We start from the raw sequence: 26,857 nt of genomic DNA on the forward strand, positions 1-26,857 counted from the left end.
CTAGGAAGTGGGAAAGCGCAGGGGTGCCTAAATTAACCGGGTTACGCCTTGAGCCTAACAAGGACTGTGATGAGCACTAGACAGCAGAAATGGGAGCAGATCTCCTGGCTCCCAGCCCAGTGCACCTTCGCCTTAGCTACGATCTACTGGGCAGGACTCTTTCTCTGGGTGGACACAACATGCCCATGGGGGAGCACAGGTGTCACCTGTGGGGGCAGGGTAAGTCCTCCAGGCCCGTCATTCTGTAAACTGAAGGCCCCCTCCTGCCACAGACCCCAGCCTCTGGAGCAGGAGGTGGGAATAAAGCCAGCTTCATGGTGCTTTGCCGTATTGTAGGGCCTAAGCACTATCCCGAATATTCATGCTAATGCTCAGCCTCCCATGCCCAAATCTAACTTCCTCACCCTCATAATATTGGGGAGCACTTACCCCATAGGTAGGGCCTTACCAAGTTCATGGTCCATTTTGGTCAATTTCATGGTGAGACAGTTTAAAAATCATAAATTTCATGATTTCATCTATTTAAATCTGTAATGTGACAGTGTTGTAATTGTAGGGTATTGACCCAAAAAGGAATTGACAGGGGGGGTGTCACAAGGTTATGGGGGTGGGGTGGGGTTGTGGTATTGCTACCCTTACGTCTGCGCTGCTGCTGATGGTGGCGCTGCCTTCAGAGCTGGGCAGCTGGAGAGCAGCAGCTGCAGACCGGGAGTCCAGCTCTGAAGGCAGCAGCGCAGAAGGAAGGGTGGTATGGTATGATACCATAGTGCCACTCTTACTTCTGCACTGCTGCGGGTGGAGCACTGCCTTCAGAGCTGGGTGCCCAGCCAACAGTCACCATTCTCCAGCCGCCGAGCTCTGAAGACAGCGCAGAAGTAAGGGTGACAATACTGTGACCCTCCTAAAATAATCTTTTGACCCCCATGCAACTCCTTTTTGGGTCAGGGCCCCCAATTTGAGAAACACCGGTGTCCCCCAGGGAATCTGTATAGTGTAGGGTATAAGCTCATAAAAGACCAGATTTCATTGGGGGAGACCAGATTTCATGGTCTGTGACGTGTTTTTCATGGCCATGAATTTGGCAGGGCCCTGGCTATAGGCTAACACAGTGATACATATTCATGCTATTTTAACTCATTATCCTACCCGTTAACTCGTGCTCGAGCAGATTTGTGGTTCTCACGTCCACGTTCCTGCGGCTGCCGTGTACCATGAAGTTCCAACTCCTGCTATTACACAAGTTATTCCTAGTTCCCCAAAATCTCAGGGTAACTGTCAGACCCTTTATCTGTGTCACAGGCTGACGATACTCGACTGCATTTACCCTAACTTGCCTGAGCTAGTGTCTGACAGGATACAGCCTGTACATTGTGTTACAGCTGAATAGAACGAGGGCGAACCGGCCCTATGGGCTACAGCCCCAGCTTTACACAGGCCCTTGGAGGAGCCCTTCAGTGTGCCAGCCCCCCAAGGGGTCCCACTCCTCCTTAAAGGCAGGCCACAAACCCTCCCCACTTCTGAGCCTGAGCCCGTGGGCTCCCGCCCTCCTGCTTGACCCCGTCCTGGTCAGAGACTTTGATGCTCTTCAGGGTCCTGTGCATCTTAGCCAATCTTTGCAGCGACTCCAGGCAGCCTCTGCAAAACAGAGCAGGGTCTAGCAGTCACCGGGAACCCAGCACTGGGCAGGCTGTAGGTGAGCACAGAGGAACAAAGGTTATGACACAGATCAGACTAGCCGACGTCAGGTCTCTACCCGGCCAAGCTGCCGTGGAATCCATTTGGGCCCCGTCTCTCTCTGTCTGTCTGGGTTTGTCTACACTTGAAATGCTACAGTGCCACCGCTACTTACACTGACGGGGGGCGGGGGTGTCTCTCATCACTGTATTAATCCATTTCCCTGAGAGATCAACCTCACGCTGGCTGCACTGGGGCATTGGTCGGCTTAACTACGTCGCTCAGTCCGGGGAGCTGCAGGTCCCCGTGGAGTGACGAGGCACCTACACATCCCACTGCAGGTGGACGTGCGCCCAGTGCTGGTGCTGGTGCGCTTTGCCCAGCAGTTCTCATGGACCTCACAGATGAGGGCTACAGGGAAGATTTGATCCCCTCTCAGCAGAGGTGAAAGTAACTTACAGGACTTACCGGTACGGCCGGAGTCTTGGGTGGCCTAAATTGGAAGAGGCGTGGCCTCAAGATTTAAAGGTCCTGGGGCACCAGCTGTGGCTGGGAGTCCCAGGGCCTTTAAATCACTAGGGGGCTCCCAGCTTCAGAGGTGGCTGGGAGCCCCCGGAGCTGAGGGATGAATTAAAGGGCCCGGGGCTCCAGCCGCCGTGGCGCTCCAGGCCCTTTAAATGCTCGGACGCCATTTAAATCCCTGCTGCGGAAGTTGGTGCGGTCTGGCAAGGCGTAATGGCTCTCCAGTACGCCGTACTGTACTGTACCGGCTTACTTTCACCTCTGCCTCTCAGCCCCTTCCCACGCAGTTTTGGGTCTCCCCGCTGCTCTGTGAGCTTCGGTGCCATCTGGCAGGTAACATTCAGACTAGGGTCTGCTCCTTGTGTTCTTCATGTGTCTTCCTCCAGTTCACCAGCAGATGGCAGCAGATGGCCAGGTTCATCCATAGTGAGCTGGGTGTCTGGCAAAGGCTGCTGGGCCTCGCTCCCAGGGGGGTGACTCTGCCAGGGGTCTGGGCTCAGGGGGAGCCCCAGGGAAAAAGTGGGGGCCAGGCCTGGCCCGATGAAGGGGGCACTGCCAGGGAGACTGGGAGGACTTGCGCGCCCTGGAAAGCTGAGACACACGGACAGAGACAGGAGGCCCCAGGATGTTCTGATGCTTTATTGGTGTTAATCATACGAGATGTGCATGTGTGTGAATTCACCAAAATTACAGGCCTTGCAAGAAGAAAGGTCCTACTGCCTCCACCTCTGCATCCCCCAACCCTGCAACGGTGCCCCCTGTTCCACCCCCCTATCTCTCCAATGGTGTCCCCTGCCCCACCCCACCCCCATCCTTCTGATGGTGCCCCCTGCTCTGCCCTGCATCCTGTGCTCTCCCCTGGGCCCCCTGATTTTCCCTACTACCCCCTGCCAGGTGGGAGCGGCAGCCGCTCCACGGCTCACATCCCGTACATGCAGGCGTCAGGGTTGTTCCCAAAGCAGTCCTTGCAGCCTGTGTTGTCGCAGCGATACAGGGGCACGTTCTTCATCTGGTGCCAGGCCTTCAGCAGGCTCTCACGTGTCTCATTCCGTTCATACCAGATCTTCTGGAAGACGAAGGCCTTGTAGTTGTCGCGGATGGAGCCGAAGATGTCGCTCACCGGCTGTAGGATGTTGTACTGCGTTTTATCATTCAGGCACTTCCCCACACAGGGTGAATTGAGGGTGAAGAAGATCAGGCAGATGTTATTGTTGTTCTCCCTGGAGGTCCGGGCCAGGAGCTTCGACACGGGGCTGTCCTGGTCTCCCTGGAGCAGGCGCCGCTCGGCGTGCTCCCTGGGCTTGTTGGGCACCGCAGCAGCCACGATGTTCCCTTGGCTTGGGTTGTACAGGCGGTCCCCTTCATTAATGGCTGCCTGCATGGCCCTCAGCTCATCAAGGGGCAGCACGGCTTTTATATCAGTTGCGTTCTGGCAATAGGATTTGTTCAGGCTGACAGCGAAGGCGTATTCAGTTGTGAACCCATACCTAAGGGAAAGCAAAGCAAAGGGCAGTGAGGGCCCCTGGGGCTCCAGACCGTTATGCCCCCAGCCTTGAGTGGAAAATGGCTGCTGTGCAGGACACTTGGGTTGGGTCACACCTGGCACCATCACTGGCTGGTTCTAGGCTCTCAGGGCTCCAGCCTGGGTCAGGGGATGTTTGCGCCCTGGGAGAATGAAATACACTTGGAGGCATAGGCGGCAGGTTTGTATAATTTTTGGTGGGGCCCAAAATGGTGGTGCCCCCCCCACTCCCGCCCTGTAAGCCGATATAAAACGCGTCAGTGCCACAAGATTACAAGGTTGGAGAAGGGGTAGGGGGTTCCAGGGGTCAATCTAGGGACAAGGAGCAGGGGGGTTGGATGGGGCAGAGGTTCGGAGGGGCAGTCAGGGGACAGGCAGCAATTGGATAGGCATGGGAGTCCAGGGGGTTTATCAGGGGACAAGTAGGGGGTGGGGTCCTGGGGGGAAGTTGGGTGGGGTCTCAGGAGCGGGGCAGTTGGGGACAAGGAGAAGGGAGGCTTAGATAGGGGCTGGGGTCCCAAGGGGCAGTTATCTCGGGAGTGGGTAATCGGGGGACAAGGACCAGTGGTGCTTAGATAGGGGGTGGGGGTCCTGGGGGGCAGTTGGGGCAGGGGTCTGGGGAGGGGGCAATAGGCGGCCAGGGGCTGGGATTCAAAGGGCTCTGAGCTGCTGGCAGCCGCGGGGAGCCCTGAGCCCTTTAAATCCCAGCCGCCTCGGCTGGGATTCAAAGGGCTCTGGGCTCTCTGCCCCTGCGGGCAGCCCAGAGCCCTCTGATTCCCAGCCGCGGCTGAGATTTAAAGGGCTCTGGGCTCCCCGCGGTTGCAGGCAGCCCGGAGCCCTCTGATTCCCAGCTGCGGCTGGGATTTAAAAGGCTCTGGGCTCCCCGCGGTTGCAGGCAGCCCGGAGCCCTCTGATTCCCGGCCGCGGCTGGGATTTAAAGGGCTCTAGGCTCCCTGCCGCAGCGGGCAGCCCAGAGCCCTCTGATTCCCGGCCGCGGCTGGGATTTAAAGGGCTCTAGGCTCCCTGCCGCAGCGGGCAGCCCAGAGCCCTCTGATTCCCAGCCGCGGCTGGGATTTAAAGGGCTCTGGGCTCCCCGCCGCAGCGGGCAGCCCAAAGCCCTCTGATTCCCGGCCGCGGCTGGGATTTAAAAGGCTCTGGGCTCCCCGCGGTTGCAGGCAGCCCGGAGCCCTCTGACTCCCTGCCACGGCTGGGATTTAAAAGGCTCTGGGCTCCCCGCTCTTGCAGGCAGCCCAAAGCCCTCTGATTCCCGGCCGCGGCTGGGATTTAAAAGGCTCTGGGCTCCCCGCTCTTGCAGGCAGCCCAGAGCCCTCTGACTCCCGGCTGCAGCTGGGATTTAAAAGGGGCAAAACCTAGCTCCAACTATTGGTGGAGCAGAGCCCCTGACTGTAAATATTCCTGGGGCTAAAGCCCCAGGAGCCCATATAAGTCGGCGCCCATGCTTGGAGGGTGGTTTTATGAAGATCACAGACTGCCATAGATTGCTCCTGGGGCTCATCAGCCCAGCGTGAGCTTGGATCCCTCAGCTCCGCCAGGCTGAGCATTACCACTGGCGCTCCAGGGGCAAGCTGGAGCTTTTATGCAGAGACACCCAAAAAGGAGGACGTGACACACAGTTGGCCCCTGGGATACACAGCGATTTGCTGGAGAGCTGAAGAACACTGGAGATTGGGGCTCCTCAGTTCTCCCCCAGGCTCTGGGAGGGGACTGTGACTGTGGTTAAAGAGAGGCTAACAACAGCACAGATATGTGGCACATTTACTGTGAAAGGCTCTGTCTGAGACTGGGGTCTGCCATACTAAAAAGCTGGGTTCTATTCCCCCTCTGCCTGAAGTGGCCTTGTGCAGCTGACTTGGAGAAGGCAGGGGACTCATAGCTGGCTGCCAACCAGGGCTGAGTACAAGGCACTAACCTGTAAGGTGTGAGGCTTTACTGCAGTAAACAGCAGTATCCCTGGGCCAGAAAACAGAGAGTTACATTCCCTCTAAAATATATCAAAATAATCTAGTATCGGGCTGTTAAGTCAGCGCTCCTGTTCTAATAGTACCCACCATCACCAGAGCTTAAGATCATTAACAAAACTTTGTTTGATAGGGTTCTGTCTGGCAAGAAACCACTTAGCAACAGTTGTGGGTGTGAAATTGCTACTTCTAACACTTTGCCTTTATGGTGCCTACTTCTCTATTGTTTAGCTGTGTGGTCTCTGTCTGGTTCTTTGATTGTTTCTGTCTGGTGAATAACTCATTTTGCAAGATTTAAATCAACTAAGGTGGTGAGGTCTGATTGGGTAAAGAATTGTTTCATAGTGGGGCAAGGATTGTTTTGTGGGACTTCAGTTTACAATGATTGGTTCAGGTACAGCTAAACCGGACTCAAGTTTCACTATATAAAGTGGGGTCCAAAAGGAAGGAAGTTCTTTGGATGCTAACTCCAGGGCACAGCCCAAGATCAGTGCTGCCAGCCCTCAGCACCCTGCCAGCCCTCAATGCAGCAGCTGGAGCCTCAGATGACCTGGCACTGACTGGCCCTCAGGAAAGTCCGTCTCCCTTATTGGGAGTGGTGAGCATTGTCTGCTTCCCCTGTGTATTCTCTTATGGTCACTGTTCATAAATAGAGAATAAGGATATTACTGTGCAAGGCTCTTTCACTGGTAAAAGGCCCCACAAACCTGCAGAAAATGATGCCCTGAGCCCTAGGAAGTGGGAAAGCGCGGGGGTGCCTAAATTAACCGGGTTACGCCTTGAGCCCACGGATGGGTAAAGGTGGGTGGAGTGTGCAGGTAACAAATCAGTAACAAGGGCTGTGCTGAGCACTAGACAGCAGACATGGGAGCAGAGCTCCTGGCTCCCAGCCCAGTGCACCTTCGCCTTAGCTACGATCTACTGGGAGGGAATCTTGCTCTAGGCGGACACAACATGCTCTTGGGGGAGCACATGTGTCACTTGTGGGGGCAGAGTGAGTCCAGCAGACTTTCATCCCCCTAAACTGAGCCCCTCAACCCTGCCGCAGCCCCCAGCCTCTGGAGCACGGGGTGGGAATGAAGCTGGGTTCATGGTGGTTTGTCCTATCATAGGGCCTAAGCGTGATCATGAATATTCATGCTAATGCTCAGCTTCCCATGTCCAAATCTAATATCCTCACCCTGATAATACTGGGAAGCACTTACCTCATAGGTAGGGCCTTACCAAATTCATGGTCCATTTTGGTCAATTTCATGGTCATAGCATTTAAAAAAAATAAATTTCATGATTTCATCTATTTAAATCTGAAATTTCACCATGTTGTAATTGTAGGGTCCTGTCCCAAAAAGGAGTTGATGGGGGGGTCACAAGGTTATTGGGGCAGGGGGGTTGTGGTACTGCTAACCTTACTTCTGCGCTGCTGCTGGCAGGACGCTACCTTCAGAGCTGGGTACCCAGCCAAAAACCACTGCTGTCCAGCCACCAGTCGCTGCTTTCCGGCCACCCAGCTCTGAAGGCAGCAGCGCAGGAACTGGACAAAAGTAAGGGTGGCATGGAATGGTATTGCCATGCTTACTTCTGCGCTGCTGCGGGTGGAGCGCTGCCTTCAGAGCTGGGCACCCAGCCAACAGTCACCATTCTCCGGCCGCCGAGCTCTGAAGGCAGCACAGAAGTCAGGGTGACCCCCCTGCAGTTGGGCCCCCAATTTGGGAAACACCGGTCTCCCCCAGGAAATCTGCACAGTGTAGGGTATAAGCTCACAAAAGACCAGCTTTCATGGTGGGAGACCAGCTTTCATGGTCCATGACGTGTTTTTCATGGCCGTGGATATGGCAGGGCCCTGGCTATAGGCTAACACAATGATACATATTAATGCTATTTTAGCTCATTATCACGTCTGTGTTCCTGCAGCTGCCGTGTACCATTAAGTTCCAACTCCTGCTATTCCTAGTTCCCCAGAATCTCAGGGTAACTGTCAGACCATTTAACTGTGTCACAGGCCGACGATACTTGACTGCACTTACGCTAACTTGCCTAAGCTAATGTCTGACAGGAGACAGGCCTGTAGGTTCCTTGTGTGACAGCTGACTAGAACGAGGGCGAACCAGCCCTATGGGCTACAGCCCCAGCTTTACACAGGCCCTTGGAGGAGCCCTTCAGTGTGCCAGCCCCCCAAGGGGTCCCACTCCTCCTCAAAGGCAGGCCACACTCCCCCCCGCCCCACTTAGGGGCAGCAGGTTTGTAGAAATTTTAGTGGTGCTCAGAACACTCAGAACCGCCCCCCCTGCAAACTCCCCGCCCCCAACACCTGCCTAAGGCTCTCGGAGGGAGTTTGGGTGAGAGAAGGGGTTGGAGTGCAGGCTCTGGGCTGGGGCATGGGATTGGGGTGCAGGAGGGGGTGGGGGTGCAGGTTTTAAGAGGGAGTTTGGGTGCAGAAGGGGTGAGAGGTCAGGCTCTGGGAGGGAATTTGGGTGCAGGGGGTGTGAGGGGTCCGGCTCTGGGAGGGAGTTTGTTGGGGGAGGGGATCTGGGGTGCAGGCTTCGGGCAGGGGCAGGGGATTGGGGTGCAAGAGGGGTGCAGGCTCTGAGAGGGAGTTTGGGTGCAGAAGGGGTGAGAAGTCAGGCTCTGGGAGGGAGTTTGGGTGCTGGGTGCAGGCTCTGGGTTGGGGCAGGGGATTGGGGTGCAGGAGGGGGTAGGGGTGCAGGCTCTGGGTGGGAGTTTGGGGGCAAAAGTGGGTGCAGGGGGAGGGGTGGGCATGCAAGAGGGAGTTAGGAGGAGGGGGTGCGGGATGCAGGATGGGAATGCAGTAGGGGGTGAGGGGTGCAGGCTCTGGAAGGGAGTTTGGGAGTGAGAAGGGGTGCGGGGTTGGGGGTGCAGGAGGAAATTTGGGGGCTGGAGGGTTTGTGTGGGGAGGATGCCTGGGTGAAGGCTTTTGAAGTGGATGGGGTGTTTACCTGGGGCAGCCCCTCTGGCAGTGGCTCCTAGGTGGGACAGGCCGGGAGGTCTCCATGTGCTGCTGTCCCCAGGCACCACCGCTGCAGCTTCCTATTGGTCGCAGGGGTGTTTGGGGCGGGGTCAGCGTGCAGCGGCACAACCCCCTCACATGAGCTGCAAGGATGTGCTGGCAGCCATGTGGAACGAGTACGCAGGAAGCTGCTCAGCCCTGCTGCGCTGCTGAGTGGCGGTGGGAGGCCCTGGGCTATTTTAAATCACCCGGGGGTGCCAGGCAAGGCCGGGGGAAGTGCAAGGGGAGTGTGAGTGTGTGTGGGGGGAGACAGGAAACTTTGCTGGAGCTGGGCCCCCGGGACCGTAATGTTCCTGGTGCCCGGGCACCACAGGCCCATAGAACTGGCCGCCCATTTCTTCACTTCTGAAACTGAGCCCCTGGGCTCTCACCCTCCTGCTTCACCCCATCCTGGTCAGAGACTTTGATGCTCTTCAGGGTCCCATTCATCTCAGCCAGTTATTGCAGCAACTCCAGTCAGCCTCTGCAACCCAGAGCTGGGTCTAGCAGTCACCGGGAACCCAGCACTGGGCAGGCCTTAGGTGAGCACAGAGGAGCGAAGGTTATGACGCAGTTCAGACTGGCCGATGTCAGGGCTCTACCCAGCCAAGCTGCCGTGGAATCCATTTGGGCCCCGTCTCTCTCTGTCTGGGCTTGTCTACACTTGAAATACTACAGTGGCTCCGCTGCAGTGTAGACACTACTTACAGCGATGGGAGTTCCTCCGTCAACCTCACGCTGGCTGCACCGGGGCATAGGTCGGCTTAACTACGTCGCTCAGGGGGGTGGATTTTTCACAACTCTGAGAGTCGTGGTGGGGTCAATCTGCCTAACCTCTGTCATTCCCATGTAAGAGCTGCTGTGTCTCTCCAAAGGCAGCTCCCATCCCAGCCTCCCGTCACCTCCTGGCCCATCGCCCTCCGGCAGAGCCGTGGCAGTCAGCCCAGTGACCTTTACTCCTAGAGCCCTGGGTGAAGCATTCCATGAGTCTGCCCAGGGTCACTGTCAGAGGAAATGGGAGGACACACCGAGTCACTGGTGTGGGGGGATGGGGACCCTGGTATCGAGATGTGTGGGCAATGGAAGCGCACACAGATTGTGCCCGGGATTGGTGTCAGGTACCAGCCTATACCTCCCCAGACCATCCCATTTACCCTTTGTAAATACAGGCACAACCTTAACTTTCCCCCCATCCTGTGGAACTTCCCCAGGGTTTCAAGTTTTGTTAAAAATCTACATCAATTGCTGAGAGAGCTCTCGGCCAGTTCTTTTAAGACTCCTGGGTGCAAGTTATCTGCTCCTGATTTATTCCAAAGGGAGTGTACAGCACATGACTATTGCTGGTCAAAATGTTTCAGACAGAACAGTTTTCCTTAGGAAAAGGCTGATTCAAAAAAATCGAAAGGTTCCAAGGGTTTTGCATAATTTTCTGATGAAAAATTATCAGAACAATTTGTTTAGATTGAAACGTTTAGTTAGAACTTAATTTTTTTACTTTGTTATGTTGTATTACTGTTTGTAATATACAAGTGAAAACATCTGGAAACATTCTGAACTTATTGAAATGAAATAGTTAGATATGGTCAAACCAAAATCTGTTTTCAATTTTTCCAAAAAAAAATTTGGAATTCCCATTCCATGGTAGTTCTGATTCGTAAGGGAAAAAAATAGAAATGTCAGAATTTCTGAGGGAACAGGAATTCCAGTTTCTGATCAGCCCTTTACATGAGTAACGAGACCCACATCTCCCACCACTCTTCCAGAATCACCCCTTCCAGCTCTGGGATACCTCTCCTCCTGCACCCCAGAATAACCCCTCTCAGTTCTTGGCTCCTCTGTCCCTGAACCCCAGAATCACCCCTTTCCCAGCACTGAGCCCCATCTTCCCACTGTACCCCGAGAATCACCCCCTCCCAGCTCTGCCATGGACTGAGCCACCAATGCCAGCTAGAAAGCCACAGAGAGCAAATGTGAAGCATCTTCCCCCCTTTTCCCTTCACTTGCCCCCCAGAGAGAGCAGAGGGGTCACAGCCAGATGGGAAATGCCCCACTGGGGCCTCACTCACTTATCTACATGATCCACGATGTCTCTGAGCGCGGTCAGGTTGATCGCGGTCTGGCAGTCTCTGAGCCCAAAGCAGAGGAGAAGGGGCAGCAGCAGGAGTCCAGCCCTGACCATCCGTCCTGGCACCTGCACAAGACCCCACAGCATCAGTGCCCCCGAGCCCTGGGCAAAAACCCTGAGCCCCACAACCCACATTCCCCTAGCTCCTGCTGTGTTACCAACAGGAGATGGGGCAGAGAAGAATCCCCTGGAAGGAACTTCATGGGGTGGGGGTGGGGTGTAGGTGAATGGCAGAGGGGACCCACATGGAATTACTTGGGGCAGGGGGCAGGTGGGCAGGGGCCAGGGCCGGCTCTAGACTCCAGCGCGCCAAGCGCACCAGTCATGCCTGCGGAAGCTTCACCGGAGCCGCGGACCAGCTACAAGAGGTCCCGCGGCGCCGCAGGACCGGTGCCCGGCAGCGTGCCCCCTGCGGCATGCCGCCCTGCTTGGGGCGGCCGGATTCTTAGAGCCGCCCCTGGCAGGGGCAGGTGTCACCCCTGGGGCTCCATGGGCCAGGAGGTGGGAGGACAATGAAGACTCACAAGGGTTTCCATGGGGCAGGAGCAGGAGGTGCCGTCACTCCCTGACAGATGCTCACAGCAGATCCCCAGTGATGGGCTTTCAGCTGAGTCCCTCTCAGCTCCTCTTTATATTGTTCACTCAGCCCCTCCCCTGGCCCCACTGACCACGTGGGGCAGGGGGCGGAGCAGGAGTGGGGGGCAGGTGAGGCAGCCACCAATTCCCTGCTGTACCAATGGCAATTGGCTGGGCTGGGCCAGATGGGGGCGCTCTGGGGCCAGGGTGTCTGTAGGTTGCTGCAGAACTCAGCTCCTGCCCTGAACACGGACCCAGTTCCCGAGCTGGCCTGGCTGCGCCACAAGAGGCCCTGGGGAGTGACAGGATGCTGGGGCTGACGGCCGAGGCTTGGCATCATGTAGGCCACAGGCCTCGCCCTGTGGAACCACTATGACCCTCAGATCCTTTTCCGCAGTACTCCTTCCTAGGCAATCATTTCCATTTTCTATGTGTGCGACTGATTGTTCCTTCCTAAGTGGAGTACTTTGCAAGGTGCAAGCAGGGGGTTCGAATGCGACTGGCAGTGGGGTCAGGGCCAGAGTCTGATTTCTGTGCCCCCAGAGTTAATCTAGAGGAGGCTGCAGGGATGTGGGGTGGCCTAATGACAAGGGAGGGCACAAGACCTGGGCTCTGCTGCAGGTCTCTGCCTCAGTTTCCCCATCTGTACAATGGGGATAATGATCCTGATCTCTGCCGTCCTAGGTCCCCTCTGCCCCAGGTGGGGGCTGCAGCCCCTTTCCCAGATTGGTCTGCTGGGCTGGGCCAGAGGGGGGTGCTCTGGGGCCAGGGTATCTGTGGTTTGCTGCAGAACTCAGCTCCTGCCCTGAACACGGACCCAGTTCCCGAGCTGGCCTGGTAGCCCCAGCTCAGGCACCCCCTGAGGCCAGGGAGCCCCACTGCTGGGGTCAGCGCTAAGCCCAGACACTCACCCCGACCTTCCCCACTGCAATGCCCCTGCCAGTGCCCAACAGGCTGTGGGCAAAGGGGGAGCAGCCAGGCCTCGGGTCAGTGGAGTCACAGCCCCCCGGGCGCTGGGGATGAGCGTATATAGCCTTGGTCCCAGCTGCAGCCAGGTGAGGCCCGGCCTGGTTTGCTTTGGAGAACAGGGGCTGATCCATAGCAGGGAGTGGTCCGGCTGGGAATCGGAGGGTCTGGTTTGGGAAGAGTCCTGTTTTGGTAGGCAGTGGGGAGGTTTGGGTCGAGAGGGGTCGGTTCATAGAAGGCTCTGATCCGGTTTGGGCTGGAATGGGGCCTGGTCCAGTTTGGGGGTTTTGTTCTGGGGAGGGATGTGTTTCTGGTCCAGTTCAGTCTGGAGAGGGATGTGGGTCTGATCTGGTCCCGGAGGGTCATTCTGGGGAGGGATGTGGAGCAGGTCCAATGCGGAGGGTTGACGAGGTCTTCTGGGGGCACAGCTGGTCCTGATCCTAGTCTCTGCGCCTCTCCGCCTGCAGGGGATGCCAAGCAAGACTAGTGTGAATAACGACACTGTAAATAAACCGTATTACAATTTTTCATGTTTTTTTATTTTTAAAATGTTTTAAACAGTTTTAAATCTGCCCCAATTTCATGCCAAAATGTAATTCAAGCCCTGGTCGTTCATATGAGTGATGGGAAGGGTGAGCGAGCAGGCAGGTTCCCATTGAGCGGAAGCAGCACATGGCTGGGGTTTGGCTTTAGCTTTTGTTCGCTGGTTTTACCCACCGTGTTCGATTTTGTATTTTTTCCTTTATACACCTCCTTCTGTGGCTTAAACTTGGAAGTACTGTAAATAACACCTGTGCAGCTGTGTGCTGTGTCAAAGACAATGTCTGTGTCTATCTCCTGGCTTTTACAAGCTTTCCCCATGAAGGCCCACAAATAAATTTGGCGCCAGGCCCACAAAAGGTTAATCTGGCCCTAGCCAAGAGCAGAGAGGTCATTTTGCCCCCAGAGAAAGGGCTCGGGGCTCGGGAGGGAGGCCCTCGCCAGCTCCCCACTCTGCCAGAGGCTGCTCCCTTGGAGGCTGGCGGCCCTGCAGTTCTTGTGCCACCATCTCGGCCGCAAGGGCCGTTTATTTCTCAAGCCACGGTTGTGCCCGCGGGGGAAGCCCAGCCAGGTCTGAGGCCATGGATAGGTGTGAGGTTCAGTAACAAGGGCTCCTGTCCCGGCCACACAGCTCTTGCGCCACTGTCACCACCGCAAGGGGCCGTTTATTTCCCAAGCTGCGTTTGCGACGGGGGAAGCTTGGACAGTGGGAACGCCCTGTGCCTGGCACGGTGCCGGGGGGTGAGGGGTCTCGCCCAACCAGGCTGGGCCATGAACTCCTTTTTCACGGCAAGTGCCCCACAGGGACAGGTCCCAGCCCTGCCCCTGAGTGACACGACCTTCCCTGCCCCATTGTTCCCAGTGCGGGCCCAGCTCCCACACACAGCATCCCTAGGGCGGGGGCACCGGTTGGGCGCAGATGGGACACGCAGCCCGATGGCTCCCTGGCTGTTAGGGGCTCAGTGTTTCCCTTCCAAGCCCTGACCCCACACGACCTCCCCTTGGCTGGACGTCCAGCCCTTCCCCACAAGGCCGTCGCTGGCAGGGATGACACTGGGAGCTCCTGGAGAGCAGGAGGCTGGTGGGGAGTCCAGCCAGCATCCTACTCTTAGCGCGGGGTCCATGGCCAGGACAAGGCTGGGTGTGTCCAGCCGGACTCCTGCATCCTGGGCCTGCACCCCCTGCATCCAGCCCAGGCCTGGGGCACAGCCAGAGCGAGAGCAACATGGAGCCCCCATCCCTCCGGGGGGCTGCGCTAACCCCGATTCCCCCCACTGGCCCCATGGCACCTGGCTCCCCAAGGACTCGAGCGCCCTGGAGCCCTGGCCAGTGGCTGTGGCCCTGCTTCAGCCAGCTGGGCGAAGGGTCCCTCGGGGGTCATGGGTCCCTTCCTGAGGAGTGGTGTCCAGGCTGGAAGCCAGGCACCGAGCTGGGGGGCTGCAGGGCAGACTGAGAAACACCTACACAGCCTGCTCCAGGGCCGCCCAGAGCAGGGAGCAAGAGGGGCAATTTGCCCCGGGCCCCGCAGGGGCCCCCACCAGAGTTTTTCGGGGCCCCTGGAGCGGGGTCCTTCACTCCCTCTGGGGGGGCCGGAAAACTCTTGCGGGGCCGGGCCCAGGAGCTTCTTCCGCTCCCGGTCTTCGCCAGCAGGGGGTCCTTCCGCTCTGGAATTTCTGCCAAAGCGGGACTCGCTGCCGAAGTTCAGCTGGGTCTTCGGTGGTAATTCGGCGGTGGGGGACCCTTCCATTCCGGGACCTACCGCGGAAGTGCCCCGGAGACCTGCGGTGGGGAGCCCCACCGCCGAATTACCGCCAAAGACCGGGCTGCCCTTCGGCGGCGGGTCCCGCCTCGGCGGTAATTCGGTAGCAGGGGGCTCCCACCGCGGGTCTCCGGGGCACTTTGGCGGCGGGTTCCGGACCGGAAGGGCCCCCGGAATCCTCTGGGCGGCCCTGACTCCGAGCGTGCTTGAATGAGCTGATGCTAGAAGACCAAGGCCCAGCATCCTCGAATCATCCTGTGGCCTCCGTTGACTCATTTCCTTCTCCCCTGTGAACAGCCTCACCTCGTACAGGTTGGCTGCCTCTGAGGAGATAGAACGGGACCCTGTGGACTGCTGGTCTGCATAGTCTACAGCAGTGGTTCTCAAACTTTTGCACTGGTGACCCCTATCCAGTGATGAACTGGCAAAATTTTAACAACCGGTTCCCCATAAAAAGTTTTGATTTAAGAGGGGGGAGAAGGGGAGGGGCCGTGGCAGGGGGAGACATACTGGTGGGGCTGGGGGCCCCTGCAGGGCCTGGGGCAAATTGCCCCACTAGCCCCCGCCAGCAGCCCTAGAGCTTGCAGCCCCCTCCCTCCTTACCTACCCTAAGCTCAAAGCAGCAGGAGGCCTGCGGCTGGCCCTGCTGCAGCTGGGGGGAAGCGGAGGAAGGGCGGGGGGAGCCTCAGCCTCCCCAGCTGGGAATCCTGGGAGCAACAGGATGGTCTGGCCTGCAGACCGGAGTTGTTTGAACACTCTCTGGCCCTTTAACAACCGGTTCTCCATGGAGGTCTAATTTTAGCGACCGGTTCTTGGGAACCTGTGGGAACCGGCTCCAGCTCACCACTGCCCCTATCACATAGAAAGCCTCTGAATGCAACCCCCTTACAAATTAAAAACACTTTAAAATATATTTAACACCATTATAAATGCTGGAGGCAAAGCAGGGTTTGGGGTGGAGGCTGACAGCTCGTGACCCACCCCCCATGTAATAACCTTGCAACCCCCTGAGGGGTCTGACCCCCAGTTTAGAACCCCTGCTCTACAGAATACCTGGCCCATTGGAAGTTAAAGCCCTACACTACAAAAAATGAAAAGGCTAATAAATTGGCCCCAAAAGAAGCCCAATCAAAAAAATCCTGAAAGAAAGGAACCAAAATTATTACATTACTACCATTAATCCCAGCTGCTAAATTGCTGCAACTAAGATTGCATGAACTAATATACCTAACTCTAAAAATTCAAAAATTAAATAAAAACATTGTAAGGGTAATCCAAGAGCTTTCCAGAAGAGAAAAAATAGGCCTGTTGCTCTAAAAAGGGGCCTCAGGACATCTGTAGATGTAATGTGATTAAAACAGACGCTGTTCTGTGTGAACTACAGGAGAAGAAGTTACAAAGTAAATCATCATTGTCGTCATGCCTGGTATGGATAACCAAGTAAAAAACTCCAATAAAAAGGATTACCTATGCTAAAAATAGCCAATTTTGCATGGTAACCAATCAAAAAAGGTACCAATATGGTCCCTTGGAGTGTCCTTCAAAGTTTGCTGACTTTTTCTGAGTAAGTTACATTTTTTATTTAATTTCCCCCCAGCGAGCTACAAGCCACGAGCAGACATTCGACAGCTATTCCTGTCACCAGCTCAGCCTCTCTTTTCTTCTGCTCTGTTTTGACATTAAACACCTGACCGGCAAAACTTTATGGATTACAATGGTCAGAGATCATTTTGCTATTTCTTAGTTGTATTAAAACTCTTTCGTGTTTGCGAATGTATTTTCTGGTAAAGTTTTTTAAAGCCAAACCGCAAGCAACTCTTGCCCTTGTTTTACTGATCTTAACACTTCAAATAGAACTTACTTAGGTTCTAAAATAAAGATCTTGACTTCACTATTGGCTAGCCTAGATAATAAACTGTATAATGAACACTTTGCTGTTTTTAACTTTGAAACTGAAGGTGATACTTCCCAGAGGCCAACAGGAAATAACACCCCAAACCCTTTCCCACACTTATTTTAATGAGTTCAAAGAAAACAACAGAGAGGTGGGGGCGAGTTTCTCTCTGTTCCCTCCATGGCAATGTACTTGTAGCTGATTGAGAAGTCTCTTTCCCTTGTCGGGCCCTGCCAAACAGCTGGGGGAAACTGAGGCAGATGGCTCAGGGGTGTAGCCCGGAGAACTGAGGGGACTGAACAACTGCGGCCTTTCTGGTGGCTTAAACCTTTCTGCTTCACTAAAACCTTAAGCCTTTGTCTTAACAAAACATATATCAGTTACTCCTGCCACCATGAATGCCCAATGCTACTGCTAATATCTTACTGGTACCACATATTATAAAATCAACCCTTCAACAACAAAGCCCCTTCAACTTACAAATCACTTTAAATAATACCATTGCTCTTTAGTATTCTTTACTTTGCAGAATTAAACTGCAAAACCTCTGGCCAGGAGAGAAAAAACCACCTCTAAGACAAAACTCTAAGTCAAACCACAGTACGAAACAGCAAATACGGGGACCACTGCCAAGAAACTTTCTGAGCATTCCTCTTTTACAGGGCATGGGTGCTTAATCCCTCCTTCTATATTGAAACTTAGTTTCCTTTCCCACCAAAAATTGGGGTACATTTACTTCATAGGCTCGTGTGTTTGTACATGTTAATAACTTATACATACATATTAATAACATTCAATTATTTTTACATTGGTAATTTTTGTTTTTTCAGTTATTTTGGTTTTGTCCTTGTGATGTACCTGTTAAGTTTACAAAGGGTATAAACTTAAGAAATCCCCTGTGCCAACCTGCTTTAACCCATTTTTTATCTATTGATGTTAAAGGTTGCAGCCATATGTAAAACTCATGCTTTAACCTGATACTATTTAGGTAAAAGGTTTCAAACATATGTATGCAAACTTTGCCTTAGCTCAACATACAAAATGTGACCTGTAGGTCCCTTGCGTTACAGCCAAACTACTTTAATATAAACCTATTATAACCTATTATAATAAAACAAATAATTAAAACCAGAAAAAAAATAAAAAACCTATAAAACATATATAGGTCAGCAAGCAGGCTAGCTCTAGAGGCTACAGGAGCCACTGACGGTCCCCCCCTTTGGTACTCTGATGTGTCTGCCACCCAGTTGAGCCTGCCTTGGCGACAGATGGTCCTTTACCCCAAGAATCACAACAATATTCAGGTTACTCCCAGTCCGAAAGGGCCAATCACTTACAACACATCATTTGCACCGTAGATCTCACACCAAAGACAACACTTGTAGCCAATCCTATAATAAACTATGGACAGATTTATTAACGAGGAAATGGAAACATGAGAGTTATTGAGAAGGTTAAAGCAGGTGAACATAGGTACACAATCAAGTTACAGTCGTAAGCTTCAAAAGATAATAGAAGGTTCTATATTTAAGCAAACTCTATGTGTCTTTTAAGGCTAACCCAGGCTAAGCAGCTGGGGATCTCTTGCTTATGCCTTGAAAACCTGGCCCCCCAGAGTCCAAGCAACATAGAGATCCAGTTGCTTCTTCTCAGGCATTTTTATCCCCTTTCTCCCTTGTGTGAACTCAGCTGATGGGAAGAATCCACTTGCATGACTCATTTTCATGGGGGCGGGAGGAGAGAAGGAGAGCAGAACAACCAATGACTTTTGTCCTCTTTAATGGCCCGTCCAGTATCGACAGACCTTTCTTGTTGGGCAGGATGTGACACCTTCTGTAGGAGATCAGCCATTCACACTCCAACTCAAATCTGGAAAGTGCCACAGACGGCCTTTTGCTCTAAGAAAGGGCCTCAGGACATCTATAGATGTAATGTGTTTAAAACAGACACTGTTCTGTGTGAACAACAGGAAAAGAAGTTACAAAATAAATCATCATTGTCATGGCTGGTAAGGCTAAGAAAGTAAAAAACTCTAATGAAAAGGGTAACCGATGCTAAAAATAGCCAATTTTAGGTGGTAACCTTACAAAAGGTACCTTGGAGTGTCCTGTCAGAAACCCAAATTTTTGTTTTACTCCAAAGCAACCTACTTTAATAGGGAACCAAGCAATTTTCCCTAGTCCCACTTTTCAAAACATCACCATCATCCAGTTTGACCCAGCCTGTCTGAATTTAACAATCCAAAGTACACCCACATTTCTTGTCTATATTCCCCTGCTGGGATTACAGTTAAAATAATTATTGGCTCCACTGGTTGCTTTATTTCCGTTGGTGCCACCATACCAGTGGGGATGGGAAAAGACGGTTACTCACCTTTGTAACTGTTGTTCTTCGAGATGTGTTGCTCATATCGATTCCAATTAGGTGTGCGCGCGCTGCGTGCACGTTCGTCAGAAGATTTTTACCCTAGCAACACTCGGTGGGTCGTCTGGGTCGCCCCCTGGAGTGGCGCCGTTATGGCGCCGGATATATACCCCTGCCGACCCAACAGCCCTTCAGTTCCTTCTTGCCCGCTACTCCAACAGAGGGGAAGGAGGGTGGGTTTGGAATGGATATGAGCAACACATCTCGAAGAACAACAGTTACAAAGGTGAGTAACCGTCTTTTCTTCTTTGAGTGCTTGCTCATATTGATTCCAATTAAGTGACTCCCAAGCCTTACCTAGGTGGTGGGGTCGGAGTGAGATTTCACAGAATGTAGAACTGCTGAGCCAAATGCCGCGTCATCTCTGGACTGTTGTACCAATGCATAATGTGACGCAAAGGTGTGGACCAAGGACCAAGTAGCTGCACGACAGATTTCCTGGATGGGTATGTGAGCCAGGAAGGCGGCAGATGAAGCCTGAGCCCTGGTAGAATGTGCGGTGAGGTGGCTCATCGGAACATGCACGATGTCACCCAAGATGAAATCCTCTGGGAGGAGACAGGTAGGCCCTTCATTCGATCTGCCACTGTGACGAAGAGTTGGGGTGTTTTACGAAAGGGCTTTGTTTGCTCGATATAAAATGCGAGAGCCCTACCGACATCTAGGGAGTGCAGTTGCTGCTCTCAGCGTGATGAGTGTGGCTTGTGGAAGAAGACCGGAAGAAAGATATCTTGATTGATATGGAAGGCTGATACCACTTTAGGGAGGAAGGCCGGATGTGGTCGCAGCTGTACCTTGTCCTTGTGAAACACTGTATACGGGGGGTCCACTGTGAGAGCCCGAAGCTCGGAGACTCGTCTTGCTGATGTAACGGCTACGAGGAATGCTGTCTTCCAGGACAGGTACAGCAGCGAGCAGGTTGCTAGCGGCTCGAAGGGAGTAGCCATAAGTTTGGCTAGAACTAGATTGAGGTCCCAGGTTGGGGCGGGGCTGCGTACCTGTGGGTATAAGCGTTCCAATCCCTTGTGGAACCTTTATTGATGATACCGCTAGGCCGTGCTGTTTTAGAAACCAGAGGTAGTCCAAAATGGTAGGAACTGGTACTTCGGTGGGAAAAACATTACGTTGGTCGCACCAGCAGGAGAAACGCTTCTACTTCGCCAGATATGTTAACCTAGTGGAAGGTTTCCTACTACCCAGGAGTACTTGTTGTATCGAGGCAGAGCAACATAACTCGGACTGGCTTAACCGTGCAGCAACCATGCTGTGAGGTGAAGAGACTGCAGGTCTGGGTGGTGAAGTCTGCAGTGGTCCTGAGTTATGAGATCCAGGCAAAGAGGTAAGGGGATTGGGGGAGGGGGCAAAATAAACTGGAGGTGGAATCCGAATTCTACCGTGCGTAGGACCCAACAATCCAAAGTTAGTTGGGTCCACGCAGGGAGGAAATAGGAGAGGCGGTTGCAAAAAGGAGGAAAGGATCCTGAGAAACAACTGGTACACCGTCCTTGGGCGTGCCTTCAAAAGTTTAGTTTGGGTCCCGTGGGTGGTTTGGGGGGACCCTGATTTTGACCCCCTTGGTGTCCAGACTGCCGTCTGCAATTGCCTCGGCCGCGCCGTCTGCCGAAGTTCTGTCGCTACCTAGGTGCAGGGTAAGGGTGGTGAGGCTGAGGACGGAAGGACCTGTGCTGAGTCACCGGTGTGTGCATTCCGAGCGAGCGCATGATCACCCTGTTGTCCTTTAGGCTTTGCAGCCCAGGGTCAGTCTTTTCAGAAAATAGGCCTTGGCCGTCAAAGGGCAAGTCCTGTATAGTCTGTTGTAACTCAGGTGGAAGGCCTGACACCTGAAACCATGATATTCTCCTCATGGCGACTCCTGAAGGCACAGTCCTGGCTGTGGAGTCGGCTGCATCCAGCAAGGCTTGGAGAGAGGTTCTCGCCACCTTCTTCCCTTCCTCCAAAAGGGCAGCAAACTCCTAGCAGGAGTCTTGGGGAACTAGCTCCGTGAATTTCCCAACTGCCGCCCAGGTGTTATAGTTGTACCGACTAAGCAGGGCTTGTTGGTTTGCCACCCTGAGTTGGAGGCCTCCAGCAGAGTATACTTTGCGGCCCAATAAGTCCATGCGCTGAGCCTCCTTTGACTTTGGAGCAGGAGCTTGCTGGCCATGGCGCTCCCTTTTGTTGACCGATTGCACGACAAGGGAGCAGGGAGGAGAGTGCACGTACAGGTACTCGTACCCCTTAGAGGGTACCATGTATTTCCGCTCAACTCCCCTGGCCATGGGCGGAATAGAGGCTGGAGATTGCCAGATGGTCTCGGCGTTTGCCTGAATAGTACGAATAAATGGCAAGGCCACTCTTGTGGGGGTGTCAGCTGATAAAATATCCACCACAGGGTCTTCTATCTCCAGGACCTCCTCCACCTGAAGATTCATATTCTGAGTCACCCACCTCACAAGGTCTTGATGGGCCCTCAGGTCAATTGGGGGAGGGCCGGGGGAGGATGTCCCTGCCACCGCTTCATCAGAGGAGGAAGTGGGAAGGCCAGGGACAAAAGGGTCCTGCATGGGCTCTTGATCTTGGGCGGTGTCAGGCTCAGGTGGGACCTGAGAGTCTGTTGGCGGAATGGGAGCTTCATCCGTACCCACAGGAGGGGGGCGGCTTACAGTTGCCTCTGGCACCTGGTGTTCAGATGGCACGGAGCATGATGCTGCTGGGGGCGCACTTTGGGTTGGTGATACGCCCAAGGTGTCCAGAACAACCACTGATAGGGCCCTTGTTCTTGGGCTTGGGTCTCCTGGAAGATTTGGCTAGGCACGTCTGAGTTACGGTCCTGTGCATAGAAAGCATTATCCACGTGAGATGACACTGAGGTGTGTCTAGACGGCCAAGGAGGAGCTGAGAAACCCTGGGAAGGGGCCACGTCTCTAGATGATCTCTCTTGATGCGGCACCGGAGAGCGGTACCGAGCGCCATAACGGTACCGTGAACGAGACCGGGACCTGCAACCGTATCGGTGCCGGGAGGTCGACCGGGATCTCGAAGCTCGATGCCTGGAGCGGTGCTGGGAGCTGGATCGGTGCTGGGAGTACTGGGCCGGCGAATGGGACACTGATCGGTGCCATGAGTGCGACCGGTACCGAGATGGAGAGCGGTGCCGGGACTGCGAGCGGCGTTGGGACCGGGATCAGTGACGGGACCGAGAACGCCGGTGGGACCGAGATTGTGATCGGTGCCTCTCAGTGGTGCCAACAGAGGGTCGCCTCAGCAGGGCAGGCTTGCCAATTGACTGTATGACCCGCACCGGCAGTGCCGGGGTTTGAGGCAGTGCAGACTCCATCAGCGCGATTAACTCCCTCACCGTAGAAAAGGGAGTGAGCTCGACCACAGCGTGCACCGGGGACCTTTCAGGCACCGGACTCGACGGCCCTTGCAGAACCGGAATCGACTGTGCTGAAGCTGGTGGTGCTGGGTGGTCTGACTTAGGCGGGTGCTCCAACTGTGGTGCAGGCAGCACCGAAGCAGCAGGAGTCTTATGATGTTTCTTGACCCACGGGGAGAGGGAACGGTGACGAGCAGACATTGGTGCCTGCGACGGTCAGTGCCGAAGGGCCTTAGCGGTACCGGGGCGATCCGGAGCCGAAAGAGCGCTTCCCCCTGATGCGGACTGTCCAGCGCTCGGTGCCGAGGGCAGTGGAGTAAGAGCTGCCTCCATCAGGAGCTGTTTGAGATGAAAGTCCCGCTCCTTCTTCGTCCTCGGCTTAAAGGCCTTACAGATCTGGCACTTATCTGAGAGGTGGGATTCCCCAAGGCACTTAAGGCAGGAGTTGTGGGGATCTCCCGTTGGCATCGGCTTGTGGCAGGCCGAGCATGGTTTGAAACGCGGTGAACTGGGCATGAGCCCCGGTACCGGGTGCGGGGAAGGGGCTAATCCCCGAACCCCTCGCAACTATATACACTAACTATATTATAGAAACGACTAAAACTACTTGCATCCGACGAAGTGGGTATTCACCCACGAAAGCTCATGCAGCAAAACGTCTGTTAGTCTATAAGGTGCCACAGGATTCTTTGCTGCTTTGACTAAAACTAACTACAGCTATAGAGATTATAACTATATACACAACAATTAGTAAGAAAACTACGAGTAGCTAGGGAAGTGGAGATCAGCTAAGCCGCGCTCCACTGTTCCAACGACCGACAGAGAAGGTAAGAAGGAACTGAAGGGCCGTTGGGTCAGCAGGGGTATATATCCGGCGCCATAACGGATCCACTCCAAAGGGCGACCCAGCCAACCCACCGAGAGTTGCTAGGGTAAAAATCTTCCGTCGAACGTGCATGCGGCGCGCGCACACCTAATTGGAATCGATATGACCAAGCACTTGAAGAAGAACTGATGCTTCGTCCTCTTTTAACTTACTTTCTATTTTTTTTTAATTTGTGTCACTGTCTGCACCTCTGTGCTTTCTCTTTCTCTCTCTTAACAGTGGGCACTTTGGCACTGCTACAAGTCTCATCTCTCTAACATGTCACAAACACTTTTCAACTCCCTGATTCTTTTCAACAGCTGACTACATTTTGATGTAAAACCTCCCAGAGATTTTAAGCTGGCAGCCCAGCCAATCGCTCCTGCCAAAAGCGTGTTTCCTTTCCTGCTTTCTGCACCTGATCTCAACTTCATTCTCACTCTTGCTTGAACTCCTGCTTCTTTTGAAAAAAGGACTAATTGCTTCTCTGACACGATATGTAGCCAATTTGTTAACTACTTAATAGCCTTTTCTTTTTCCTTCAAAGTTTGCTGAGTTTTTTGAGTAACTTTAATTTTTTATTTAAATTCGCCCCAGAGAGCTATTGCTTTTACATTAAACACCTGACTTACAAAACTTTATGGATTACAATGGTCAGAGATCGTTTTGTTATTTCTTAGTTGTACTAAACCTTCGTATTTGCGAATGTATTTTCTGGCAAAGTTTTTTAAAGCCAAACTGCGAGCAACTCTTGCCCTTGTTTTACTGATCTTAACACTTCAAATAGAACTTACTTAGGTTCTAAAATAAAGAACTTGACTTCACTATTGGCTAGCCTAGATAATAAACTGTATAATGAACACTTTGCTGTTTTTAACTTTGAAACTGTTTTTAACTTTGAAACTTTGAAACTGAAACTGACCCTTCCCAGAAACCAACAGGAAATAAAACCCCAATCTCTTTTCCACACTTATTTTAACATGTTCAAAGAAAACAGAGGGGTGGGGGTGAGTTCCTCTCTGTTCCCTCCATGGCTAATGTACTTTTAGCTGATTGAGAAGTCTCTTTCCCTTGTCGGGACCTGCCAAACAGCTGGGGGAAACTGAGGCAGATGGCTCAGGGTTGCAGCCCTGGAGAGCTGAGGGGACGGAACAACTGCAGCCTTTCTGGCAGCTTAAACCTTTCTGCTTCACTAAAACCTTAAGCCTTTCGGCTTAACAAAACATATCAGTTACTCCTGCCACCATGAATGCCTAATGCTACTGCTAATATCTTACTGGTACCACGTATTATAAGGTCAACCCTAAACAACAAAGCCCCTTAAACTCACAGAGCACTTTAAATAATGCCATTGCTCTTTAGTAGTCTTTATTTTGCAGAATTAAACTGCAAAACCTTTGGCCAGGAGAGAAAAAAACACCTCCAAGACAAAACTCTAAGTCAAACCACAGCACGAAACAGCAAATACTGGGACCACTGCCAAGAAACTTTCTTAGCATACACCTTTTACAGGGCATGGGGGCTTAATCCCTCCTTCTATGTTGAAACTTAGTTTCCTTACCCACCAAAATATTGGGGCACACTTACTTCCTAGGCTGGTGTGTTTGTACGTGTTAATAACTTATACATACATATTAATAACATTCAATTATTTTTACATCGGTTAATTTTGTTTTTTCAGTTATTTTGGGTTTTGGCCTTGTGATGTACCTGTTAAGTTTACAAAGGGTATAAACTTAAGAAATCCCCTGTGCCAACCTGCTTTAACCCATTTTTTATCTACTGATGTTAAAGGTTGCAGCCATATGTAAAACTCATGCTTTAACTCGTTACTATTTAGGTAAAAGGTTTCAAACATATGTATGCAAACTTTGCCAGTTGGGTTAAAGGTCCCAAACATATGTTAACTTTGCCTTAGTTCAACATACAAAATGTGGCCTGTAGGTCCCTTGCGTTACAGCCAAACTACTTTAATATAACCTATTATAACCTATTATAATAAAACAAATAATTAAAACCAGAAAAAAAAATTAAAAATCTAATATATATATAGGCAAGCAAGAAGGCTAGCCCAAGAGGCCACAGGAGCCACTGACAGTCCCCGCCGGTACTCCGATGTGTCTGCCACCCAAGTGAGCCTGCCTTGGCGACAGATGGTCCTTTACACCAAGAAGCACTGCAATATTCAGGTTACTCCCAGTCCCAAAGGGCCAGTCACTTACTCTACGTCATTTGCACCTTTGATCTCACACCAAAGACAACACTTGTAGCCAATCCTATAAGAAACTATATACTGTGACAGGGTCAGGCCAGATGGCTACAGGAGAGTGTTAGAAGGCAGCTATATTAGTCCCAGATTAAACAGGTCCCTTTTCCCTGGGTAAGGTAACAGGGGCAGTTCCAGAACAAGCAAAGGAACTTGCTGCAACCAATTAAGGCAAGCAGGCTATTTAGGACACCTGGAGCCAATTAAAAAGTAACTGCTAGAATCAATTAGAACAGGTTGGCTAATCAGGGCACCTGAGATTTAAAAGGACCTCAGTTCAGTTTGTGGTGTGCATGTGAGGAGCTGGGAGCAAGAGGGACTAGGTGCTGATAGTGGGAAGTTGTACTGCTGGAGGACTGAGAAGTACAAGCATTATCAGACATCAGGAGGAAGGTCCTGTGGTGAGGATAAAGAAGGTGTTGGGAGGAGGCCATGGGGAAGTAGCCCAGGGGGTTGTAGCTGTCGCGCAGCTGTACCAGGAGGCACTCTAGACAGCTGCAGTTCACAGGGCCCTGGGCTGGAACCCGGAGTAGAGGGTGGGCCCGGGTTCCCCCCAAACCTCCCAACTCCTGATCAGACACAGGAGGAATTGACCTGGACTGTGGGTTCTACCAGAGGGGAAGGTCTCTGGGCTGTTCTGCGACCCACATGGTGAATCTGTGAGGCGAGCAAATCTGCCAATAAGTGCAGGACCCACCAAGATAGAGGAGGAACTTTGTCACAACTGGTGTCAGGGGTGGGATTTGGTGTGCACAGTATGGCAGAAGAAGGATGGTGATTTTGTGTTTTTTTTTTTTCACCACAATAGATGACATAGTGCAGGCACTGATAGAAGCCAAGGCTGGGCAGCAGGAGGCTACCCGTGTCCAGGCAGTCGCCCATCAGGAGGCAGTGCAGCTGCAGCAAGAGACTAATCGCCTGCTGATGGACCAGGCTGCTTAGGACCAAGCTATGTTGTGGGAACTGGTAAACCAGGTAAAGACCCTTACAGAGCTGAACCACGGCCATGATGGGACGCAGATCATACGGGCCAACCATTGGCTGCAGAAAATGACGGGGGAGGATGACGTAGAGGCATACCTTCTGGCCTTTGAGAGGACAGCCCTACGGGAAGCCTGGTCTCGAGATCAGTGGTCTGGCATCCTCACCCCATTCCTGTGTGGGGAGGCCCAGAAGGCCTACCATGATCTGCCTGAAGAGGCTGCAGCAGACTCCCCCCAGCTGAAAGCAGAGATCCTGGCCAGATCTGGGGTAACGACCGCAGTGCGGGCCCAGCGGTATCATGAGTGGAGGTACCAGGAATACAAAACCCCGTGGTCCCAATTGTATGACCTCATTCATCTTGCACGAAAGGGATTGCGA

The 26,857-nt window shown here is 53.0% G+C and overlaps 1 protein-coding gene across 1 annotated transcript; it reads right to left on the reverse strand.

Moving 5' to 3' along the window:
* Window positions 1-3,038: 3,038 nt before the first annotated feature.
* Window positions 3,039-11,362, reverse strand: LOC123350670. Its single transcript, XM_044989345.1, has 3 exons — window positions 11,351-11,362; window positions 10,768-10,892; window positions 3,039-3,683 (listed from the first exon to the last, which is right to left on the reverse strand). Exons 1-3 carry the CDS (start codon window positions 11,360-11,362, stop codon window positions 3,116-3,118), a joined length of 705 nt encoding a protein of 234 aa, XP_044845280.1. The 3' UTR covers window positions 3,039-3,115.
* Between the last annotated feature and the right edge of the window lie 15,495 nt (window positions 11,363-26,857).

The sequence above is a fragment of the Mauremys mutica genome, chromosome 15 (genome assembly GCF_020497125.1).
Source record: "Mauremys mutica isolate MM-2020 ecotype Southern chromosome 15, ASM2049712v1, whole genome shotgun sequence".
Taxonomy (NCBI): domain Eukaryota; kingdom Metazoa; phylum Chordata; order Testudines; family Geoemydidae; genus Mauremys; species Mauremys mutica.